The sequence below is a fragment of the Mastigoproctus giganteus genome, chromosome 5 (assembly GCF_048544385.1).
Source record: "Mastigoproctus giganteus isolate SK-2022 chromosome 5, ASM4854438v1, whole genome shotgun sequence".
NCBI lineage: Eukaryota > Metazoa > Arthropoda > Arachnida > Uropygi > Thelyphonidae > Mastigoproctus > Mastigoproctus giganteus.
The window spans coordinates 26728729-26752341 of NC_143579.1; the positions used below are offsets into that span (position 1 = coordinate 26728729).

At 36.7% G+C, this 23613-nt stretch overlaps 1 protein-coding gene across 1 annotated transcript in view; it reads right to left on the reverse strand.

The window, feature by feature from the left end:
* Positions 1 to 11222: 11222 nt before the first annotated feature.
* The window catches only part of LOC150085257 (peptidyl-alpha-hydroxyglycine alpha-amidating lyase 2-like), a 40319-nt gene continuing 27928 nt past the window's right edge, over positions 11223 to 23613 (reverse strand). Inside the window, exons 5-8 of the mRNA XM_090373118.1 lie at positions 19310 to 19517; positions 13862 to 14044; positions 13657 to 13769; positions 11223 to 11452 (exon numbers count right to left, since the gene is read on the reverse strand). Coding sequence (XP_090229244.1) covers positions 11345 to 11452; positions 13657 to 13769; positions 13862 to 14044; positions 19310 to 19517 — 612 coding nt within the window. The 3' untranslated portion in view covers positions 11223 to 11344. The remainder of the gene's footprint in view (positions 11453 to 13656; positions 13770 to 13861; positions 14045 to 19309; positions 19518 to 23613) is intronic.

Genomic DNA, 23613 nt, shown 5'->3' on the forward strand with positions numbered 1-23613 from the left:
TCAAAGAGCTCCAAGTGATTAGTGGAGTTGGGAGAACGATAGAGATAACAGATGAATTTGACACAATGAGGTAGAGAGATTTTAAGCCAGAGAAGATCAAAAAGAGAAGATTGCAATTTGTCAAGTTTCTGACAGGGAGTATCGGAACGGACATATGCACAAGTTCCACGTTTGAGCCGGAAAGAATCATATGGGGAGTAAATAGGGCAACTCAAATGAGCAGTAGTTGAATCAGCCGATAACAGAGATTCTGTCAGGAAAAGTAAATGAGGTTTGGCAGACTGCAAGTGGAAATGGACATCTTAAGATTAGAACTGAGACCACGTATATTTGTGAAATGAAGTAGGAAGTGTTTGGGAGCTTAGATCTTTTCGCAGATAAGCTTACTCTATTAGTTTGACAATTCATGGTGTATTCAATAGTAAGAAAAAGTGTGGGGGTTGAGACATGCTGTATGAAGTAATGAAATTTTTGGATATGGCGTACTACACATGGTAAGAATATACTCAGCTCCGTGACATAACGTAGCCTCGACAATGCTCCCCGTATACACACTACTCGGACTCCCTCCAGTTACTATCTGGCAGAGTAGAGGTAGCAAGATTATACACTAGCTGATCCGGAAGCCTCCTAGAGGGTTACCAATAGATTCTGTCCAGTGTACTAACTAGCGGTCGGCTTGTGAACACCGTTTTAGAGCTGTACCCGTGAAATGTAAGTAAGATTGGATCTTACTATGTCCATCATAACCTCAAAATTCATTAGTCATACTGCATGACGGAAGAGATGGGTAAGGGTTAACCAGAACTCTGCAGACTAGACATGGGTTCCTCCACTTCAAGCCTCCATTAAGCAAAGTGGTGGTATTGCATCGGTTGATGAGAGTCATCTACCACCTAGCATTGCCTTGTAAAACATAGGGGCGGCATTCCCCCATGTGGTTTCGGCGCCACACCTCCAACCCTGTTGTTATGTTATGTTGGTTCCCACCTGAGTGGTTACCAACACTGTTCTTGCGCATGGGGGTTATACCCAAGATTACTAATCACCATCGTGAAGGTGCAAGCAGAGGATTTAGCGATTTGGCTGTCACAGACCGTCCGGACTTCCCCGAAATTGGGTTCACTTGATTTGAGTGTTACCCGAATATCAGTTTCATAAGGGTTTTAGATCCCCAGGTAGCAGGTAGCAAGTACAGCTTGTCTGGCACATCTGAGAGAATGTCTGCGTCAACCTCAATGACCAAATGCTGGACGAATACCCCTCCTTCGGAGAACAGCTTGTCATCCTTGCCTGAGACAAACTCCGGAACGGAGCGAAAAAAAAAAAAAAAAGACTAAAATCGAAGCCGGTCCTCTTCCACTCGGTGTGTGAAGGACGGCGATTATAACCGCTGTGCGAAACGAGAGAGGACAGCTATTTCGTATAAAAAAAAAAAAAAAAAAAGCCTGTCTGCACCATCCATTTTTAACATTACATACGTTAAAAAAAATCCGTAATGCTACTACAGCTCATAAACGACCAGAGCGTAAGCGGTTGTGCAGCCAGGTGTCAGAAAAAAACTTTTGAAAAACTACATTTTTTAGCATTTCAAATGCTATACTGAAAAGTGACCGTTTTCTGTTTTTTTTTTTTTTTTTCAATGTACCTATACTATGAATAGCACGTAAATGCTAATGATTATGCAGATTGTTTTCATTAATGTTATTTATTTTTATTTCTTTTTCTATGGAATTTACAGATAGGTTATATATTTATAAAAAAAATATTGAAAATATATCCAACTTGAGAATCGGTACAGGTGTGTGCTAGAATAATGTAAATGAAAAGTTTAATATTACTCCAAATCCTATTAGCATTGAGCTTGCTGAAACCATCCAAGGCCTTATACACCTCAGTTTGATCACCTCGCAGGTGCCTAGTCTCTAGAAGCTGCAATTTGCAGAACTTAAGCCTTTATTGGCAACACCAATTTGTTCCACTCACCAATCTTTTTGCCCTTCTCTGTACTCGTTCCGGCAGCTCTACATTTTTCGAATATGAGGCCTCCAAACTTGTATACAGTACTCAAAGTGTGGCCTGACCATTGCCTTATACAAGGGGATAATCACCCCTTATCCCTGCTAGAAAATTCCTGTATATTATTGACAAGATTCCATGAGCAACTCTCGCAGCCTGTCTACATTTCTCAGAAAACTTCATATCTGGCTGCACAATTACCCCCAGATCTTTTTCATTCTCCACTACCCTGAATGTAGTATCATCCAGTTGATACGTTATTCTGGAGTTACTGTTACCCATATGCAGTACTTTATATTTGTCAATGTCAAATTTCGTTGCCACCTCTCAGGCCATTTGCTCAACTTTTCCAGATGCCTGTTGCCGTAGCATACCATCATTACTGTCATTAACAAACTTGCCATCCTTCATATCGTCTGCAAACTTAAACATTAACCCTGATATACCTTCATCAATATCATTGATAAATACCCAAAACAACAATGGGTCCAATACCGAACCCTGAGGAAATTCAGTAATAACATTAGTCCACAAAGAGCAGTGTCCATTAATAACCACTCTCTATCTTCGTCCACCTAACCATCCTTTTATCCCTTGTAGCAACTTGCTCTTAATGCCATACTGCTCCAGTTTGTACAGTAGTCTTCCATGTGCCACAGTATCAAATGTTTTCCTAAAATCCAAGTATATGATATCAAAATTATTTTTTTGCATCCAGTATCTAATCAAATTTGTCAGACAAGACTTCCCCTTAACAAACCCATGCTGTGTCTTAATTATTACTACAGTCTTGTCTAGATGATCCTGCAATACATCTTTAACCAGTGACTCCATTATTTTCCCTGTAACAGAAGTTAGAGTAACAGGTCTGTAATTACTCGTGTCACCCTTTGTTAATTGGGGACACATTTGCTTACTTATTTTGCTGCTTCCCTTAACATAACTGGGTGGTTCCTATCCACCCCAGGTGCTTTTCTTATGTTCAATTTCAACAATTTCTCCTCTACTTTTCTCTCAGTTATTACGAAATCATTTAGCTTCCTGCCAGAGTTTGATAAGCTTCTGGCCTCCATTTCCCTATAAACCTACTCATGTGAAAATGTAGATGCAAAATACTCATTGAGTTTGTCAGCTACCTCAGCAGATTCATCAACAATCGAAACGTCGATGTCAAGTGGACCAATCAGATTCATCCCCTTCCTTCTAGAGTTTACATAAGTAAAGTAGTCTTTACCGTTTTTCTTTGCATTGTTTGCCAAAGATGTTTCGTAATCTGCCTTTGCTTGCCTAACGTCCTTTGTGACTTGATTATAGACTCTTATATGTACCATAGGCATCTGTGTCTCCTGATAATTTATATGTGTCCAATGCATTTTTCTTCTCTGCCACGAGTCTCATTAGGTTATTTGACATCCATTTAGGCCTAAACCTAGAACAGTATTTCTTAGTTGGTATGAAAAGCCTAGTAGCTTCCAAGATTGATTCCTTGACTGCTTCCCATTTATAATTTGCTGATGGTAACATCATCAGTTGATTCCACTGTATATAATTAAATGTCAGATGTCTTGGTCTGTTGCCAGTGGACAGGGGCGTATTCAGGGATGGGCAGAGAGGCCATATTCCTCCCGTTAACCAAAAAATCGAAATTAAAAAAAAAAAAAACTTTAAAAAAATAAACTTCAAACTTCAAAAGCCTGGTCGCCATCCCCCCCACCTTACGATGATACCTGGATACGCCACTGGCAGTGGATGAGCAAAAATACAGAAATTTATTGCAGATAACTTACTGAATGTAATTTTGAACAAAACAGACACCATTAAGAGCGAAGTATTTATTGTTGAAATAACGAACAATTTATTGGAGAAATAAATATACAGTAATAGACTGAATTATATATTATTACTATTTATAGATACAATTGCTTCGGAAGACATTAGATACTACTAAGATTGCTTATATTTACAGAAACAAGATATGTTCCAAAACAGTGGTATCCAACTATTTTGCAAATGATAGTCACATTGAATTTTTGAAATTAGGACGAGAGTTATATTTGGTCGTATAAGCCATATACCGTAGTCATGATAACACATATACGTAGTAATAAAACAATTCTGGAACAGATCATTTCTTTCAAACAGCTGGCGAAAGACACGGAGGCTGTACATTATCTTATGTGCGCATGTGGCCCTTGTTCGTTTTGCTGGTTCACTAATTGCATAGCATCCTAGTATGCGCAGAACGAAAATATCACTTCAAAAAAAAAGTGCACATACACGTGCACTCTACTTAATCGCCCACCATAAACTGACTGGGCGCGCATGCAAGAAGCAATCGTTAACTATACAACCCACATAACGGTATGTGTCCTCGCATGTGCAGACAAAAGGGCGCACCCAGACATTCCATCATTTGGCGGAGGATGCAGTGTCAGTAGTGCATTTTTTTTTTTTTTTTTTTTGACTCTCTCTCTCTCTTGTATATGAACATTCTGCAGCTAATTTATTTTTTACAACGCAATAGCCATATTACAATTTAAGGTATAGACATGGAATTTTGATTAAGTTTTGCAGTTTATGTTAATATAAAAGTTGATGCTCTCTATTTTCTCCTATATCAAAAGTTTCTCCTATTTTTTAATTAGATTCAGATCCTGATACTAATTCTCAATATGAAAGGTAAGTACATCCTTCTCTCTTTGGTGAGATGTAACCTTTGAGTTACAAAGGTAAGTACACCCTCCTCTCTTAGGCGAGATGTATCTTCGTTGGAGAAAAATTTGCTCACAAATATGTGCAGTTGAGAACAGTGCGACTATTTCCAATATATACTATCATTCTAGGAGAGTCACCAAGAAGAAAGCATACCAAAAACTCGGCAGCTTACTTTCACACTTCTTGCACTTGTCTTTGAGATATAAAAGTACCTTTTTTGGAGTTAAATCAATTCAAATCGCGAGGCCAACTTTTCTCGGGCACCTGCAAATGGATTTGCAAACAGGTTTAGTTCAACAGCCTTGGTATCTAATTAAAACCTAGACAAAGTTGAGATAGTTTAATATTTTTAAGAATGTTTCCCGAGGACCATGCAAATTTGAGGGTTGAGTTACCTGTGGACTGTACATCTCACACCATTGTTTTAAGATTAAACTATGTTTTTCAAAATATCACTTGATAACAGCAAAAACGTGATGGGTCAGTGTACTGTGTCTATAAAGGCATTCCATAGTAGGTTTTCCAGTTTCCTGGATGAAAAACCATACTAACCGGAGACACCGACTAACTCGGCTATAGTGTGGAAAAAAAGTCCATAAACCTTCCTACTGCCTAGATTACCTAACTAGAATTCAAGCTTTTTACACAGAAAATCGTATTGAAAATGCTTGAAAAGAGGCAACTAAAAATTACTCTAGAACAGTGGCTCTCAATAGAGGTATGCATAATCGTCTGGGATGGTCTCGTGGGTAACATAGCGGATAGAATCCCTACCTCTCAAACACACACACTGTGTGAAAAAAAGGATACTTCTCTTCCGGACAGAGAAACGTTTATCGGTATTTTCCCCAGAGCAACCCAGTTAGTCGACCGCGGGCGAAGTTGCTTTCTATCGAAAGCTAAGGAGTTCATCCCACAAAAAAAAAAAAAAAAAGCCTTAGTTGTCTGACGAAAATCCTATTTAATTCAGTAGACGCCTAAGGGTTAAAGAGAGTGGGCTCTTCTGCATGCTTTAATCATCATACTCCATTTCGAATTTTCGGAAATTAGCTGAAAGTGGTTTAAATTGTCAGGATAATCGGTTTCGAAAAGGATAAGAAACACTGCTTTAGAGCATATCAGCAATATCAATAATACATTTTTAGAATAAAAGAAAGATTGTTTATACATATATAACTATTTCAAGAGAACTTACATATTACACCAATGAAATGTATTTTTCGTTCACATATATATCAATAAAATGGCATCATGAGATCATATTGAAGCTGATTACATGGTTTATTCCAAATTTACTTACTACATGAAGGATCTACACAAGAATTTTCTTATTTTAAAATAGTTTTTCTGTTCATGACAACAATCTTAATATTACCAGAAAATAGGTGTCGTTCGAAAATAGGTATGTGTGTATAATAACATGTACACACATATTACAATATATTTTATGAGCTGATTATATACACATTCAAATATATATTAAAATTCAACTATAAAGACTACGGAATAGGTTGCAACTTGGTAATACAAAGTGAAATATTAGAAACATTAGACTATAAAAAACTTTGAATGTAACACTTTTTAAGATGAATAAGAATTTCTCGCCATTTAGCCAACTTGGACAGTTTTAATTTTACTAAGTCCTTTTAAATTATTTTGCTTCTCTAAAAATTTCATAGCATCCAAAGCTTTAAAAATTTTAGTAAAAATTTAAATAAGCCAATGTGGTGAACAGTGGCTTATTTAAATTAGAAACCTTTAAAGTATAATGAAATAATTAACTTATTTAATGAATTATTTTAAAATAAATGTTACTTTAGCGATTAAATGCGTCTCTGTTTATATTTTAGTTTTCATATTTTAGCTAAAATAATATTGAAGTTTATTTTTTTAAAAATAAACATTTAATTTTTTGAAATTAAAATAAACATTTAATTTTTTGAAATTAAAATAAACATTTAATTTCATCATCAAAACCTTCAGTCAACGTTAACAGAAAAAATATGGATGTATGTATATTGTCAACTTACAAATCTAACATAACATAAAAATGTGCATTTTTCTAAAAGTGCTTAACACACATTGACAAAAGTTTATTTAATAATTTAAGTTGCTTCTTAAGTGCATAATTTCGCATTTGAGAGCAACGATAAATTGCACATAAATTTGCATAAAAATATACCATATTGTGTAAAACATTTTAAACTGGAATAGGTGGCGTTAGTGTGCTAAATATACAGTATTACGATTTCAGTGTCTATTTTCCACAAATACTGAAAGCGTATGGAGAAAAATTATCTATTGCACGTGAGCTACTATCTGATAATTTTACAAAACGAAACGATAATTAGTGGTAGTCTAGGGATATCGCTGTGCATAAACATACAAATAATATCTGTACAAATCTAATATGGGAACAAATAGTATATCCTCTAATTATTTTCAACTAATATTTATTTACATATATGTTTGTACATCGTTAGGCATCAAGTGAAGACAGTCTGTATTGATTTCAAACAGTAGTCTTCTTAAATAACATCGTCTAATGAATGAGGTAGCCCAAACTTTTCAGATTAAAAAATAATAATAAATAAATAAATAATAATAACAATAAAGAAATAATGGGAATTTAATTACGAACTGATCGGAATATTAACTAACTTATATAAAATATAATAATCAATATTATAAATATTGATTATTGCCACAAAATTCCTACTCTTTGTAATAATAGAAATTTTGTGACAGTTTTAGATTTGAAGAATCAATTAATCATTTTAAAAGTGCTTCTTTAGGTGTTTGTATAATAATTTTAATGTGACCAGATTAGAATTTACTATGACCAAATTCGGTCTTTAGATTTTAAAAAGGCAGCTTGGAGAGAATTTATAAAGTTTATATAGTTCTTAGTAACTATAGTTGCATCATATTGGAAATGCTGCTATTACTAATCGAAATTTTGTATAATTTTTCATTATGTACAGAACGATAAAAATCCATTTATGCACACTTGTTAATAGATTATTATCGATTGAAAAGAACAGCTCTTGATTAAAAAAAAATAATGAATAAATAAAAAGTATGCATATGTGAACGTAAATTAAAAGACAATATTTTACTGTTGCATTAACATAAAGATATTATTAAGTTAATTCACATTTCTATACACTTTCGAATATAATTAGCATTAATCAAAATGCAGCAAGCCAACCTATTCAATCTGCTTGTTGAATTTTGATGTAATCAATCACAGAAAGAGCTTATATGAGATTGTTTACAGCAAACACTAAAAACTTAAAAGCCTTTAATAAACTGTTAAAAGAAAAATATTACATTGAGCTAAACTACACGAAAGCTTTCATTTCTACAAATTTAGTTTCCAATTGAGCCATGGTCAAGAGAGTATTTGACTGTTTTGAATTATGTCCTGCTATTTTACGATTAGGTTGTTTCATTTGTTATAAAATTATTTGGATGATATTTGAATATCAATAGTTATAGATGCTGACCTACCGCACCGAAAAGCTTATTTCTAAACAAAGTAATCACTCATTTTACCTTATAAAACTTACTATTAAAGTACATGCATATCACAACATATAAAACAGAATGTGTATTCTGAAATTTGAATAACTGAATGCCTCTGAATATTATGCATCGTCTTGCCTTGGTTGCAAGGTGATGTTTAACATTCATAATCAAATCCTATAAAACATAACAACAGCTCTAAGTTCCTACCATAATGACCTTTCAATCCCCAGGTGCGAAATTGCAAATATGATATCCCTTCGCGAGATTCAAATAATAAAATGCGGTTGAATTTTACTTTATGGTGCTTGGACTATTCCTTAGCATAACTTCGTTTCCCGATTTTAAACCAGCACCAAGGAGGGGGGGGGGAATCCCGAAACCATTTCCCCCTTTTGGCGCTGGGTTAAAATCGGAAAACACTTTTCCCCCCTTTGCGGCTGATTTTAAATCGGGAGTAGATCATCCAATCACTGCGAATCAGTCGCAGAGCTAGGTCAGCTCTGCTCGCATTGGCGCAAAGATCCATGGGTAAGAACCATAAAGTAAATTTCAGCCTAATATTTATTTTACCTACTGAGTAAATCAATTTACTAAATACGGTAGAAATTCGATTATTCATGTCTTGGTTAAAAGCATAAAAGGATAAACCTCATTGGTTCATCCTTTTATGTTTTTATAACACTATCATATGCAGTTAGTCACCTTCGTCTTTTTTTTTTTTTTAATTATCCATGAATTAACATTTTATTGAATTACTTTGAATACTTTGTGGGCGAAAACATTTTTGTCAATAAAGGTGGTACTAGTTTTCGCTACAAAATGAGTTTCAAATCAACGTCTATAGAAATTTAAAGGGGTTGGGGAAATCGCAAAGTTAGTGTTCTGGTCCATTAGAATTATAATCGAATTTCAACCAGGGTTGAATTGTAAACAAGTTTATTATTCGGTTAAAAATTTTCTAATAACTAAATGGCTATGTAAATAAAAATTATTAAGAATACAAATTGATATCAATCGATGCTAAATAGTGCGATCACCCAAATCGGTATTTGTGCCATTGGTATTTTTAAATTATTACAACAGAGTGAAAAAAAAAATTACAAATTTCCTACCCCTGTAAAAATTGGTACGGTGACATGTCTGAATTCCTCTATGGATTTTATTTTATTTTATTATGTATTTATTATTATTTTATTTTTATTTTTTGATTGATGCGGAATAAGCTTGCTTCCTTGCATTCTTTTGCCACTATAATACTAATAATAAATTGAAGAGCGTCATTTTTACAATCATGGCTACACAAGTAGTTCATAAACATAACTAAATTCACTTTAAAAATACAACTGAATTAATTAAAAAAATAAATAAGCTTCTTTTTTAATTAGATAAAATGGATATCAAAAGTATTTCTAAGATATAAATTATTAAATAAATAAATTTAATAACTTTTCTGTTTATACTCCTGAACCACCGCATAGGTGTTCACAGAGGAGTTCACAAGATACAAAGAATACGAGAAACAGCACCATATTTAGCATTCACGAGCTTGAATCCCGGATACTCAAAGCCCCGCACCTGACCACTCGACTATGACGGCCAATTTTTTGTGAGATCTTGGGAGGGGTTAAGGAAAACCCTATTATAGGCCTTTCTGAATTATGAATGCAAATATAAATTACAGGGGACAACAGAAAACTGATAAAAGCCCATTTCCCAATCTTTTTCGTCATATTAAAAAAATATTTATTTGTTATTGACTTTCTTTATATACAAATGTATCCTTCGCTAATCGAAGGAGTTAGGGATTAGTAAATCCTCATGAACAGCAAATACTTAAACGGGCGTTATGTTCGAATGGTCAATTCGTTAACAGAATACTTACAGGCAAATGAGGAGCAGTGTTTCCACTTTTTAGTGATATTTATTTCTAATATTCTGCACTCCCACCGCTACATTATAGAGGATTCGTCACTCATCACTCATTTGAAGAGCTTTGGACAAACAAAAATCCGAATAAAAATTAATTATTCCTCTAGTCCCAGAAGGAAGAATTAAAGGCTTCGAATTCGTTCAATCCCCGATGGGAATTAAAAATTTTTAAAAATTCCTCCAATCGCAGATAGGATTCGAACCCAAAGCTCTAGTCAACACCCTTATAACCTTAATCGGTCCCTGAATGATCTGATTACATCAGTGAAAATAATTGCAAAACTACATTACAATTAAAGACATTAAATTTTTAAGAATAAAGTAAGAGAAATCAGGGCAAAGTATTGCACACATCTAATCTAGGTAATAATATAAAATGCAAATTCAAGGAAAGAACAAAAGAAATATACCAAACTTAATCAAAAGCTGTAGAATATACAGTCTACAAGAAATTAAAAGGAACTTATAAAAACATTTAAATTGACCTCGATGAAAACTTATATAATCATGCATACTTGAGATTATTAGAGAATAAAATAAAAGCAAGCAGATGATTTTTAAAAAGAATAGGTGAACCAACGCCTAAATATTCCCAATGACAAAATTAGAGAAAAACATAAGTTTTTGATTCAAATAGTAATATTTTTTGATTTGAATAAAAAAAATAGCAATATTTTGATTCAAATAGTAAAGAAAGAATCATAAATATCTTAAACAAAAAGCATTAGGCTAAAGAAATAGTTAAAATCTTAATTAAGTTTTGACAAGAGAAAAAAATAAAATAATAAATAAATAAATAATAATAAGCTGAGTTTTAAAATTATTGTGATAAACTCTTGTATAAAATTCAGCACGTTTAGAAAGTATGTCAATAATTTAATAATTAAAAGAACACTTTATTTAGGACTCTGCTCTTTGTCTGGGACAAAAGTATGAGGTACCAAGAAAAAACGTTTAAATGCATGTTAATGCTTTACTCTTAACTCTAATACAATATATAGGAAAAATTTTAAAATATTATCGCCATTATACTGATTAATAAATACTGCCGAATTGGTATCTATTAAGTAGCAAAGGACCAATGACATAAATACCGCGAGATGATTAGCAGTACTCTATAGAGATTTTATACCAATTTTAAAGGCCTTCTTCACAGTTCAAATTTATATATTCTCTTTGGGGCATTGACAGCAATTTCTGAGACATAAAGGGACGAGCCATCGGGTGATATTGCTATATCGTGAGGTGTGTCAAATCCCTAGATAAAAAATAAAACTTGTGAGATTTATTAAAAGAATTATTTTGATTTTTAAAAACTCTAGTAGTGATTTAATTAATTCGAATATCAGTCAACAAAACATTTAAACAATCTACACAGATGCTCAAAAATTTAGGAGCAAACAAAACAAAACACATAAATACAGACCAGGCGCCATTATTTGAATTACTTATAATTATTTGGGTTTTTTTTTTTTTTTTGTTGTATTTTTATTTAAAACTAGTTGTGCAGTTGTCATTTGTGTTCATTTGATAAAGTAAATAAAAACTTTCTTCCTGAGCTATCAAATTGCAGTATAACGAGTTTAGGAGGGAATTCTGCCATTATTATCAGTATTATTCGCACTGAGATTTCGTATTCCTTTTCAAGTAGTTTCGAAGGCGTCTAATTACTATTGGAAGTGTTTTAGTAAGGCTAATAACTAATTTATAACATTACTAACTGTATACCGTAATACATTAATTTTATATAAATAAAATTAATAGCGTAATATAATAACGTAAAATAGTAGAGTAATATATACATAATAACCTACGCTTGATACAAGCGCGTAATACATAAATAATAGCGTAAACTCGATACGGTAATTCGATGTCAGTATGGATAAACGTCGTGAGTTAACCGACTTTGGAAGAGGGTTCAAAGAGGGACGTATACCGTATGTCACTCTATCGCTGAGGTGGTACAGAAATTGCACCCACCCCCTTTCGACAGTATCAAGAGTGTATCGTGAATACGCCATTTCTGGAATAACATCTCATCAACTCTGGACAGAGCTGTGAGCAGAGAGAGAGAAAAGAGGTGGATGAACGGGACCGTCGGCGTCTGTCTCGCATTGTTTCAGCTAACTGGAAAGCGACAGTAGCAAATATCCCTGCTGACTTCGACGACGGAGGTGTCAGAAGCGTCTCCACCAAGACCATCAGGCTATCATTAGCCACAATAGGTTATGGGAGCCGCCGAACCACCAGAATCCCATTGCTAACACCATGATGCAGGACTCTACGCCTCAACTGTGAGAAAGAACATCGGCACTTAACCTTGGATGATTGGAAGACGAGTCTCCTGGTCCGATGAATTCTATTTCCAGTTATTTCGAGGGGACGGGAGGGTGGGTATCTGGCGGAAACTGCACGAAGCTATGCACCCGTCATGTCAACAAGGAACTGTTCAGGCAGGTGGACGGTCGGTAATGGTCTGGGGCATGTTCAACTGGCACACATTGGGACTTCTGGTACGTCTAGACGCATCGCTGAACGGTCCAGGTTACGTGTCTGTCCTTGCAAACGATTGCATCCCTTCATGGTAATCGCGCACCCATACGGACTCTTCCAGCAGGATAAGGCGCCTCCCCACAGAGCCGTGATGACTAGAACGTGGTTCGAAGAGCATTCCCCAGATTTTATCATTATGGAATGGCCTTCCCATTCACCGGACATGAACGCTGTGGAGCATTTTTGGGGTGCTGTGGAAAGGTCCGTTCGAGCTTTGGATCCTCCACCCAGTGATGCGGCGGAATTATCGACAGCTGTGCAGCAAGCTTCGATGAAAATACCTGTGGAACGCTTTCGTGAACTAGTGACCTCAATGCCTCGCCGTGTGACTACCTTTATCTGGGCAAAAGGTGGGCCTGTCCGTTACTAGGTAAGTGTCCCATGATTTCTGTCCATTTAGTGTATAATAGGATAAGATATCTGCCAGAGGCAAAAGTTAATGACATTATTGAGCAGATATCATCTTTAAGGGCACAAAACGTTAGCACTAATAATACGAATAGTAAGAGATCTATGGACTTCTTTAACAAGTGCAGGGCATTGATGAGGAAAAATCGAAGGTTAGAATTAAATTTGAAATCGTCTGCAATTCTGCACAGATTTGATAGGAGGTAGTACATGATGAGACCCTTGTCAATCAAATTGTCCCGGGGGAGACTGCATAAGACTCATGGGACAGTATTTTCTCAACAGGGCCTATGCTTGTTAACAGATCATCCTAGTTTAATAAACTGTGAATTTGAAAGAGTCAATGACAATGCTACGAAACATATCGAAAAGGAAAAGTTATTTTAAAAAATTACTCAGAATAATTACTTCTTGGAAATTTGTAAAAATTATCTACAATTCTGTTTCTCTTTGCGTATTAACAATTTGAGTATCTTAATATTGCTTCTGTGCAATTCTTACCTCCTTTGGTTTCCATGTCGTCAATAAATTTCCAGTGTTAATGTCAAAAACAAGACCACTCCCTGGACTACTATCGACTTCGTCCGTTCCAGTAACAGCAAAAAGATTATTATCTGAAAAAATTATAACAATGCTAGTTACACAAATTTCTTTTATTTTGGTCATTTTGTTTCAATACATTTTAAATAAATTGAAAACAACTCACCTTTACGATCAATGGCAAAAACTCTTCCTAGATTCGGATGCTCGATCTGGAAGACTAATCTTCCTGGTGGATTTTCTCCAAGACCTGCAGTATAACACACGATCCGTCGATTATCTCGATCAGCAACACAGATAAGATCGTTTTCTTCCATTAGTAGTAAATTGTGTGGCACTAAAAGGTCATCTGAAAAAGAAAAGAAGATTCATTATAAATTATGCAACTGATGAAAATGAGGAATGGTCATTGGATATTGTCTTCAGAGAAATTTTATTATGTGACTGCGAGTATTATAAAACTTATCAATTCCGTTGTTATCTATGGGCTTGGAAGAATGGTTTCCTTTTTCATATTTCTTTTTAGGGAAATAGTTTAGATTCTTATGAATCAAAAAAATTAATTTTACTTTATTTACTTCCACAAAATTTTACATACAAGATTGTTGTTGTAGGGTTTTAGGCTATCAGCAACTTAGACCATATAGTCAATATAGTCTAAGTTGATAGGTGCTGATAGGTGCTGACTAGTGGCGGACTGGGTCTAAAAAAATTGTTGCCAGGAGACAAAGGGGGCCCACCCACAACTATTATATTTTCAAGCTACTAAAAGGTCATTAACATTTTTAACATATTGTCTAATGTTATTGTAAAGGGCCCACTTGCCATCGGGCAAGCTGACACCCTGACCAGTCTGCCACTGGTTATTACACAGATGAGCCAAAACATTATGACCAGTGAGTCGTTATGCAAATCGAAGCGACTGCAGGTGAACTATGGCGCGTGCGCGGGTCAGGACATAGTATAAAAAAACAAATGATACTGAGCTCCATTAATCAGTGTTACTCTTGTTCTTCAGATGGGAAAGGCAGTGGACTTAAATGAGTTTGACAAAGGCCAAATTGTAATGACCAGACGACTGGGTCAGAAAATATCCGAAACGGCACGGCTGATGGGATGCTCACGATGAGCCGTGGGCAGTACTTATATCTACCGAAAGTGGTCCGAGGAGGAAAAGCCCATGAACTGCCGGCGAGGTGTTGGATGACCACGGCTCATCGATGCTCGAGGTCAGCAAAGGCTCTTCCGGATGGTATGTGGTAACAGAAGGGCGACTGTGGCGCAACTAGCCGGTAATTGGAATGCTGGTGACGGAAGTAATGAGTCACAACACACAGTACATCAAATCCTGCTGTAAATGGGGTTGCGTAGCCGCATGCTGCTCTGAGTGCCCATGCTAAACACGGTTCACAGGCGACAGCGCCTACAATGGGCACGCGAGCATCGAAACTGGACCTTGAGTGATTAGAGGAAGGTCGTCTGGTCTGATGAATCACGTTTCCTGCTATTCTTTCTTTATTTCCTCTCTGTGCAATGGGCCCCCCCAGAGGAACCTGGCCTACCTTCCGGCAACACTAGGTGAGTCAGAGTCTCTCTCTCTCTTGAGACAGTACATGTTTTGCTGGGACTGGCCCGCCTTCCCGTGGTGTGGACGAGTACCCAGAATCATCTGTCCAGGTGACTGATGCTTCTGGGTAGCCAAGAGGCCAGAACATAACAACAGAATACACACAAACTTACGTCACACACGTATCTGGCCAATTTATAGTGATAGTATTCTTCACAGAGATCCGAGGGGGAGTTGAACGAACGTTCTGGGTACCGCCCTTACATATGCACATGTCAGGTCCACATGTCCTGCTGCACCATGTGGACGGCCGGGTAAGTGTGCCTCGTTTACCTGGGGAAGTGATGGCGCCTGGATGCACCGTGGGACGAAACTAAGCCGGTGGCGGCAATGCCATGCTTGAGCGATGATCTGCTGGGATACCCTGGGTGCAGTTATCCATGTGCCGGGAAATCTGACGTCTACTACCTACCTAAACATCATTGCTGACCAGGTACACTCTTTCATGGTAACGGTCTTCCCCTCTGGCGGTGCCGCCTTTCAGCAGGATAATGTGCCGTGCCACCCCCCCCCGGATGTGGCATGGTGCATTATTGGTTCGCGGAACATGAAGAAGACCTCCAGGTATTGCCCTGGCCGCCAAATTCCCCAGACGTCAATCCCATCGAGCATCTGTGGTTTGTGTTGGAACAGCAACTCCAATCTTTGGCGTCTCCACCATGGACCTTACAGGAGATAAAGGATCTGCTGGTTACGTGTTGGTACCAGATACCACAAGACATATTTAAAAATCATGTAGGGTCCATGCCTCGCCGGGTACGAGCTGTTTTGGCTGCACGTGGATGATCAAAATCATATTAGGTAGGTGGTCATTGTTTTGGCTCATCAGTGTATATATATAAATATATACAAACTGGCAAAAAAAAAAAATAAATAAATAACGAATCTTTATTCAGTATCGAATTGGGCCGCCATTGTTTCGAATGTGAAAGTGTTCGGCGAGCCATAAATTCTATAAGGTGTTTTTGGGCGAACCATTATTCCACTATTTGGTGTAATTGTAACCATTCTTCCAACAATATATCGCACAGCTGCAACAAAAAATAAAGGAAGAGCGCTTCTTTGCCGAATAGCTCTCCAGCATGTTCCACACAATTCCCAAAACGATTGAAATAAGGTGAATGTGGGGACCAGAGAAGATGGTGGAATTCCATGTCATGTTCTCCTAAATAGTGCTGGTCCTTAAGTTTTGGAACCAGTGTATATGTTAGTGCAGTTTCCCCAAACTGGGGTCCGCGAAATGTTCAGAAGGAGTATCAAGTAATATGTGTTTATATATATTTGTGGGGGTTACCAGATCTCAGTAGTTTGGGAGCCACTGTGTTAGTGTATGGATTCTTTGGTCAGTGTTAGATTATGTTGTTCATCTGGTCACCTCAGCCTAGGGTCCGTGGAACACCACGGGCCGCTAGTTACCGTCACTGGCACGAGGAGCCGGGTCAAAGCTTCTCTGGGGAAACAAAATGTAGCTAATAATAATAATAATAATAAAACTCCGAGTTTCCGGAAGAAGAAGAAGAAAAAATTCAAAAGCAATTATTGCCGAGTTCCAACTAACTCGGCCAAAGTGTGGAAAAGGTCCATGAGAATTACTCCCTTTTGATAGCAATTAGACTACACATTCAGCAATAGTAGATATAAAAATCGACTCTTCGAAACAGCTTTCTTGAAAGTTTATTTGACGAACGAATTTTGAAGTGAAGAAGGTTTTTTGAAATATGATGTTGTTTGTTGCTAGGATGGCCACTATATATATATATATATATATATACTGTATATACTGTATGTGTGTGTGTCAGGTTTTTCCTCTCACTTCCTGTGGGTGCAGAATTTTATTTCATTTAACTGTTTTTTAAATTCTGTTCTTTCCGGAAACTCCAAAACCCAAACACCTTGGGTTTTGGGCTGTCCGGGGTACGTACGGGACTTTTTGCTGGTACTCATTGGGCTAGCACTTCCTCCAAGTGGGTACAGAATTTTATTATTTATTTTTTCCTATTTTTTGTTTTAATTTATTTTTATTATTTATTATTTTTAATTTTTAATTTTTGTTTGTTTTCTTTTTCATTTGCTGATGTTTCATTTTCATGTTAGGGCAGTAAGAGCTGTAAAACAAAGGTTTTCAGGAGCGGCCACGGTATATGTGTAGCTGAGTCTTACCACCCCAGACCGACACTGGGCAGGCTTACCAGGTGATCGCCTTCCTGGTGACAAAATGGCTACAAACAACGAAACAACACAACAACACACATGCACAAAGATAACACTACAAACATTTCTGGCCTTTTACAGAGTTTCTCACAGCCAGATGTCGCGCTAAATTAGCCGCCAGCGACTGGCGCCCTAGGCAAATCATGAAGTCAGTGCCCCCAAAGCTCCAAGGGAAGTACAGGCGGAGGTTAGTACCACGCCCCTCTGAGGTCTGCGCCCTAGGCGACTGCCTAGTCGTCACTGGCCATGCTCGCAGCGTACCAAGGCGGAGTGAATTGACGTTCAGGTCCAGTCCTACATAAGATACTGTACACGTCCACATACGTGTCTACTATAGCTACCACGAAGGACTGAAATTTGAATGTGCAACTCCAGATTAAATTGAAGAAATAAGGTATGTGTTAAATGCCAACTCCACTAAGGCTGTAGTTGTAGTAGTAGGGTTTTAAGAGCTTTAGCGACTAAGGTCAGATTACTACGTGCATATTGTCTGTATATCGTGTGTGTCATTAGGTCGATTTTTTGTTTGTTAGACGAAAAAACCTGAGTTTCTGGAGGAAAAAAATCATGCTGCCTTCACTTGAGACCGATTAACATGGCCACGTTATGAAAAAGGCCAATAAAAATTTCTCCTCTCCTCAACGAGATGCGAACTGTGGTCTTTTCTACCTGGTGTGGGTAGGACGATGATCCTACCAAATGTGCTACCCACGAGGGCACTCAGGATGTGAGGACTTAGTATATGCAACAATGGTGTCAGGTTAATTTGTCAGACGATAAAAAACCCCGAATTTCCAAGAATAAAGAATGTGACCGGGATTCGAATTCTGCCCTTACACCCGGTTTAAGAGGGCTGTAATTATACCCACTGTGCTATCGCGAAAAAGTATGAAAAATGTTTGGTTTCTTTCACAATTCGATTTAAATGTGATTGCTTGTTTGTTTCTTTGTTATATTTTTCTGCCAAAGAAAGTTAAAATATTGAATAATAAACTATGAAGAGAAGGAACACTATGTATGATATGATGCTTTTAAATACAAATGGTTTTGTGAATATTGATGCAAGTAAATTAAAATACTGAGAAAAATTAAACCTAAATATTGGTGAATAATGTCGAATCTTTGTGAGAGCTGATTTAGAAATGGCCTTATTATTTAATGAGATGATAATGATTTTAAAAAAAAATGATTTTTTCTTAAGAAATGTGCAAATATTCTGGTTTAGAAGGATTTATAAACAGAATAAGTAGACCTGAATAATTAGCGAACTCAGTGATAGTCGCTGTAAGGAAGGTTTTTGAGTGTGATAAAAGATTCAAATGAGCTAGAATTTCATCAAAGAAAATTTTCGCCTTTGGTAAAAAGTGGAGAGTGCCCTACATGAAATAAAAATCTTTTTGTGAATACCGTTCAAGCTAATAATTAAAGTGTGTGGACTAATTAAATTAGCAAAAAAAAGTATGGATGACACGAGAAAAAAGCAAGCATAGGGGACTAACTGACAGCAGCAATAGGTCTGCATATCTCAAATTTCTCTGCCTCCTCTTCAGAGAGTAAGCTCTATTTTTTGTTGAGGCCTTTGCAGGAGCTGTCCACGCTTTTCTACTATACCATTGGCTGAAAGCATCAAAGCCAGAACTATTTGTGTCTAATGTTGGTCTGAGAGTTCTTATCCAGTTTTTATTTCATTTTAGAATATAGAAAAAGTTGTTGAATTTACGCGTTTATACATTACTTTCACAGATCTATTATTCACATAAGGCAAACTATAATTACCTCTGGTTCCCATTTCGAATAAGACATTTCCATCTGGAGAAAACACAAAAATTCGAGAATTGCAATATCCATCACTGACGTAAAAAATGCCTGAAGATGCTACAGCAACATCAGTTGGCTGACAGAAATGTTCTTCATCTTTACCTGGAACAAAGGCTTCTCCTAAAACAAGAGATGGCTCCTCTTCGTTTGCTTTGAATTTTAATACCTAATGAAATGAAGCAAATAAGAACAAAAAACTGAAACTATTTTGCATAACTCATGGTTTCGAATGTTTAATGAGTAATCTAGGAAAATAATTAATTTGGTTTAACTATCAGCAATATAATTATAAGTGCTAGAAAGTGATGTGCAATATAGCAAATCATTTCTGGCACCTTTGAATCATGAAAAGTCCCGAAATCACTGTTTACATCCAAACAAAAGTAAGCGAAAGAAGATTATAAATATTTTAAATAGTACTTAAATTATTACAATTAGGCCTATTAGTTTTCGTATACAATCTGAACTGATATATAAAAATAAATAAAAATTGTGTCTAGATATTTGTTGCATGAGACTTTTATTTACATCCAAATAAACTAAAGAGACTCTTCTTGTGGTAGGAAGGATAGATCTTTCGTGTTGTATTTTTCTATACGTCCAAGGACAGAGGGAGAAGGTGAGAGAGAGAGAGAGAGAGAGAGAGAGAGAGAGAGAGAGAGAGAGAGAGAGAGATCGTGCGAGTGGGTGAATGCAGTGGGAGTGATTTTTTAAATGAAATTTTATACAGCATATATGAAGTATCATTACTATTTTCTTGTTATGTACAGATAAATAAACCTTGGACATATGAAGGTTGGTACAAAGTTCGTTTCATAAGTAGAGACTGTTCGGTCTATTTAAAAATATAAATAAATATTGGATTCTTTTAGGTATAAAAATAAAAATCCAGATCATTTTTATTTTTACACACAAGGCGTAGTTAATTATGAACTTATTGTTAATTTTGAACTTAATATTAACTGTAAATAATGAAAGTTAATTGTTAATTATGACATCTTGTATTTACTATCATAATAGCTTCGTTATTATAAAGATTTTTTTGTTGCAAAAGAGATTTTCCACAGATTTATTTGCTTTTTTTTATGATGTACCCTGATGTTGTTGTAGGGTTTTAGGTGATCAGTGACTGAGACCATATTGCTTTGTATATACTGTCTGTAAATTTCGTGTGTTCTGTGGTCACTTTTCTGTTGCTGGATGAAAAACCCAAGTTTTCGGGAGAAAAATCATGCTACCTTCTCCTGAGACCAACTGACTCAGCCACGTTGTGAAAAAGGCCTATAAAATTTTGTCGCGTCATCAACGGGACTCGAACTGAGGTCTTTTCCACTTGGTGTGGGGAGGAGGAGGGCTTTTCTACCAACTGTGCTACCCACGAGGGCCATGTACCCTGAAAATTAAATTCGCTTTGTGCAGCTGTGATTCAAATCTTATTTGACCCATCTTTGATTGCCTAAGTCGTTTTTTTAAAATGCAAATGACAGGCAAAAAACGAAAATTTTCTGTTGGTGAAGGAAAACCCACAAATAATTGCTCGTTTGTTAAGTAAAGAGCCTTGAGATAATTTGTTCAGAATAAGTTCCAAAAAAAAAAAAACCTTGTACCTCCAGTACAACTACTCCAAGAGTCTTTACGATAAAATTTGCTTAGACAAGGCTTCCGAGTCAATATTTATTTAGCAAAAAACATAAAAATTAAGTAAATCATAATAATTATAGAACTATTAATTGTATTATTGCATACTATGAAAGGAAATTTATGCTTAATTAAATTTGGTCTGTAATCTTTTTTTACAGATCGCAGTCTAAGGAATAAACTGGAAATCGTTGACCAAATTCTGTTGCTCAAGCAGTTATGCTATGTTTCACTAAGACCTGTGTAGAACCTAGTCATGTGTACATCACAGCTACTACTCCCACTGGCTACGCTCTGTATTCATATTAAGGGACAATAGGAGGGGAAGCGGACGTCTCTATTTTATAATCAATCCATACCCCGTTGAACAGTAACTCAGGTGATTACGAAGCGCTTTATGCCAAGCTTAAGATGAGAGCCACCATCATAGAAATCGCTGTTATCTACATAGAGCCCAACGCCTCACTTAAAACAATCCTAGAAGAGTCCAACTTGGATTCTTCATCACTTACACAACTCATCAACAAAAATGTCTGTGGGAATTTCGACCTTCCCTCGGGTATGGATCACATGGAAAGGTCATTCCTCTCACAGTAGCTGGTCTCACGATAGCCAGTGATGGCCCCACAAGAGGAAATAACCAACTGGACCTCATACTCATATGTATACCCTGTGAGCTCGGCCTCATAATTCTTACTTGAACTCTGACGGTGATCCAATCCTGGTGCTGTCAAACCATCAACCCCAATTTTCAGCTAAATAAATAAATAAAATATGATAAGATGAACAATCTCCAGCCAAAAATATTTAGACGTCCCAAATGCATCACATCAGCATATCTCATCTCATGGTCTGTTCTTGAATCCTATAACATCTACTAACAGTTAACCTGTCAACTAAATGGATTATTACAGTTGCACAATACGCTGCCTTGAAAACAGTCATCATAATCACTTTCCTCTAGGGATCATGGTGAACTCCAGATTTCAACAAGAGTGTTCAATTAAAACAGCAGTTCCATTAGCTTTTGAAACAAACTGGAGATAATGATAGAATATTAAAAATGTCCTGGGTCCCATCTCAAGAGGCCCGGGCTATTTTTAATTAGCAGAAATCCCAGGCGATCAGGAGCTACTTTGATCGCTTACTAGCAATTGGAAAGACACATACAGAAGAATGTCATGGTTTCCCAGATCAGCTTGATCCTCAGAGGCAGACTGATTACAAAACGAGATTGGACGACGTCCTAGGACTCCAAATTAATCCCGATCCATACCAACAAGGGTAAACAAGAGTCGTTGACATAAATCTCATTATCTAAACAGCAAATAACAGCAGCTTTAAATTCAGCCTCAGTCTCCATTGCAGTTGATGTAGACGGAATACCCCAGTTTATGCTGAGACGTTTGAGACCGTATATTATCCAGTCCCTGGTCAACATTTTCAACGCAGTACTCAGTCAACGTATATTTCTCCACCAATGGAATATCTATCTGGTCAGGCCATCCAAAAAGCAGAACGCTATCATTAGAAAAACAATTCAGACCTGCCTCCAACTCCTCATGTCTCCAACTACTACAAAGGATCCTCCTTCCTACTCCCACAATTCACTCTCAGATAACTCCCTCAAATTCATTTCTCGGTAACAAACGGGTTAACTATTACCAAACTTCTTGCGACCACTCACGGCACCCTTTCAGCATTTGAGAGAAAAGAAGAAACTCCTCATAATCTACCTTGCCTTCGAAGCTGCATTTGATGCTGGTCGAGTACCTGCTCTTCTCCCATTGTTCGAAGACTTCTACTGCATTAGCGGAGATGCATTGTTCTGCTCTTCTCATCTCTCCACAGGAACCATACAACCATAATCCATACTAGTAATAAAGTCTATGAGAAAGAGATATATACAGGAGTACCACAAGGGGAAGGTCCTCTCTCCCTCACTCCTTTTTACTGCCATCTTCTCCCCATTTATAAACCAGAGATAGATATATTGTCATTTGCTGAAGATTAAAAAATCATTGCTCCCATTCAAACAAATTTATTTATTTATTTATTTGTGTTTAAAAATACGACCACACACACTCGTTCAGGCATGGGTCAGCTGTCTCTGCTTCCTCCCCTCAACGTTCTTGCCACTGATCAATTATATATACATGCCCAGGCCAGCAATGCTAGAAGACAAATCAGTTGCACCTATTTAACATTAATTTAAAAAAAAAATAGATGTAAAGCTACACAGACCCCACTGTGATCACAGAAGAAATTAACAATGTGCTCTTTTCATTAGCAAAGTACTTCAAGCAATTTGGCCTGAATATTAACCCAATAAAGTCTGAGTGTGTGCTCTATACACTGAAAACAAACAAACAAAAAAAAAAACAGAACCCACAACCATTTCCTACACGGTGGAGTCCTGCTGTCTTTTATCACTCAGATTTAGGAGTTGTTTTTGACACAAAGCAAAGATTTGACCATCACATCGACGAACTCATCAGCACGCAGTTTAAGTGAAGATCTGAGCTGAACAACAAATACATTACATTTCAGAGGCCCTCGTGGGCAGCACAGTTGTTAAATTGCCATCTTCCCCACACCAATTGGAAAAGACCAAGGTTCATTGG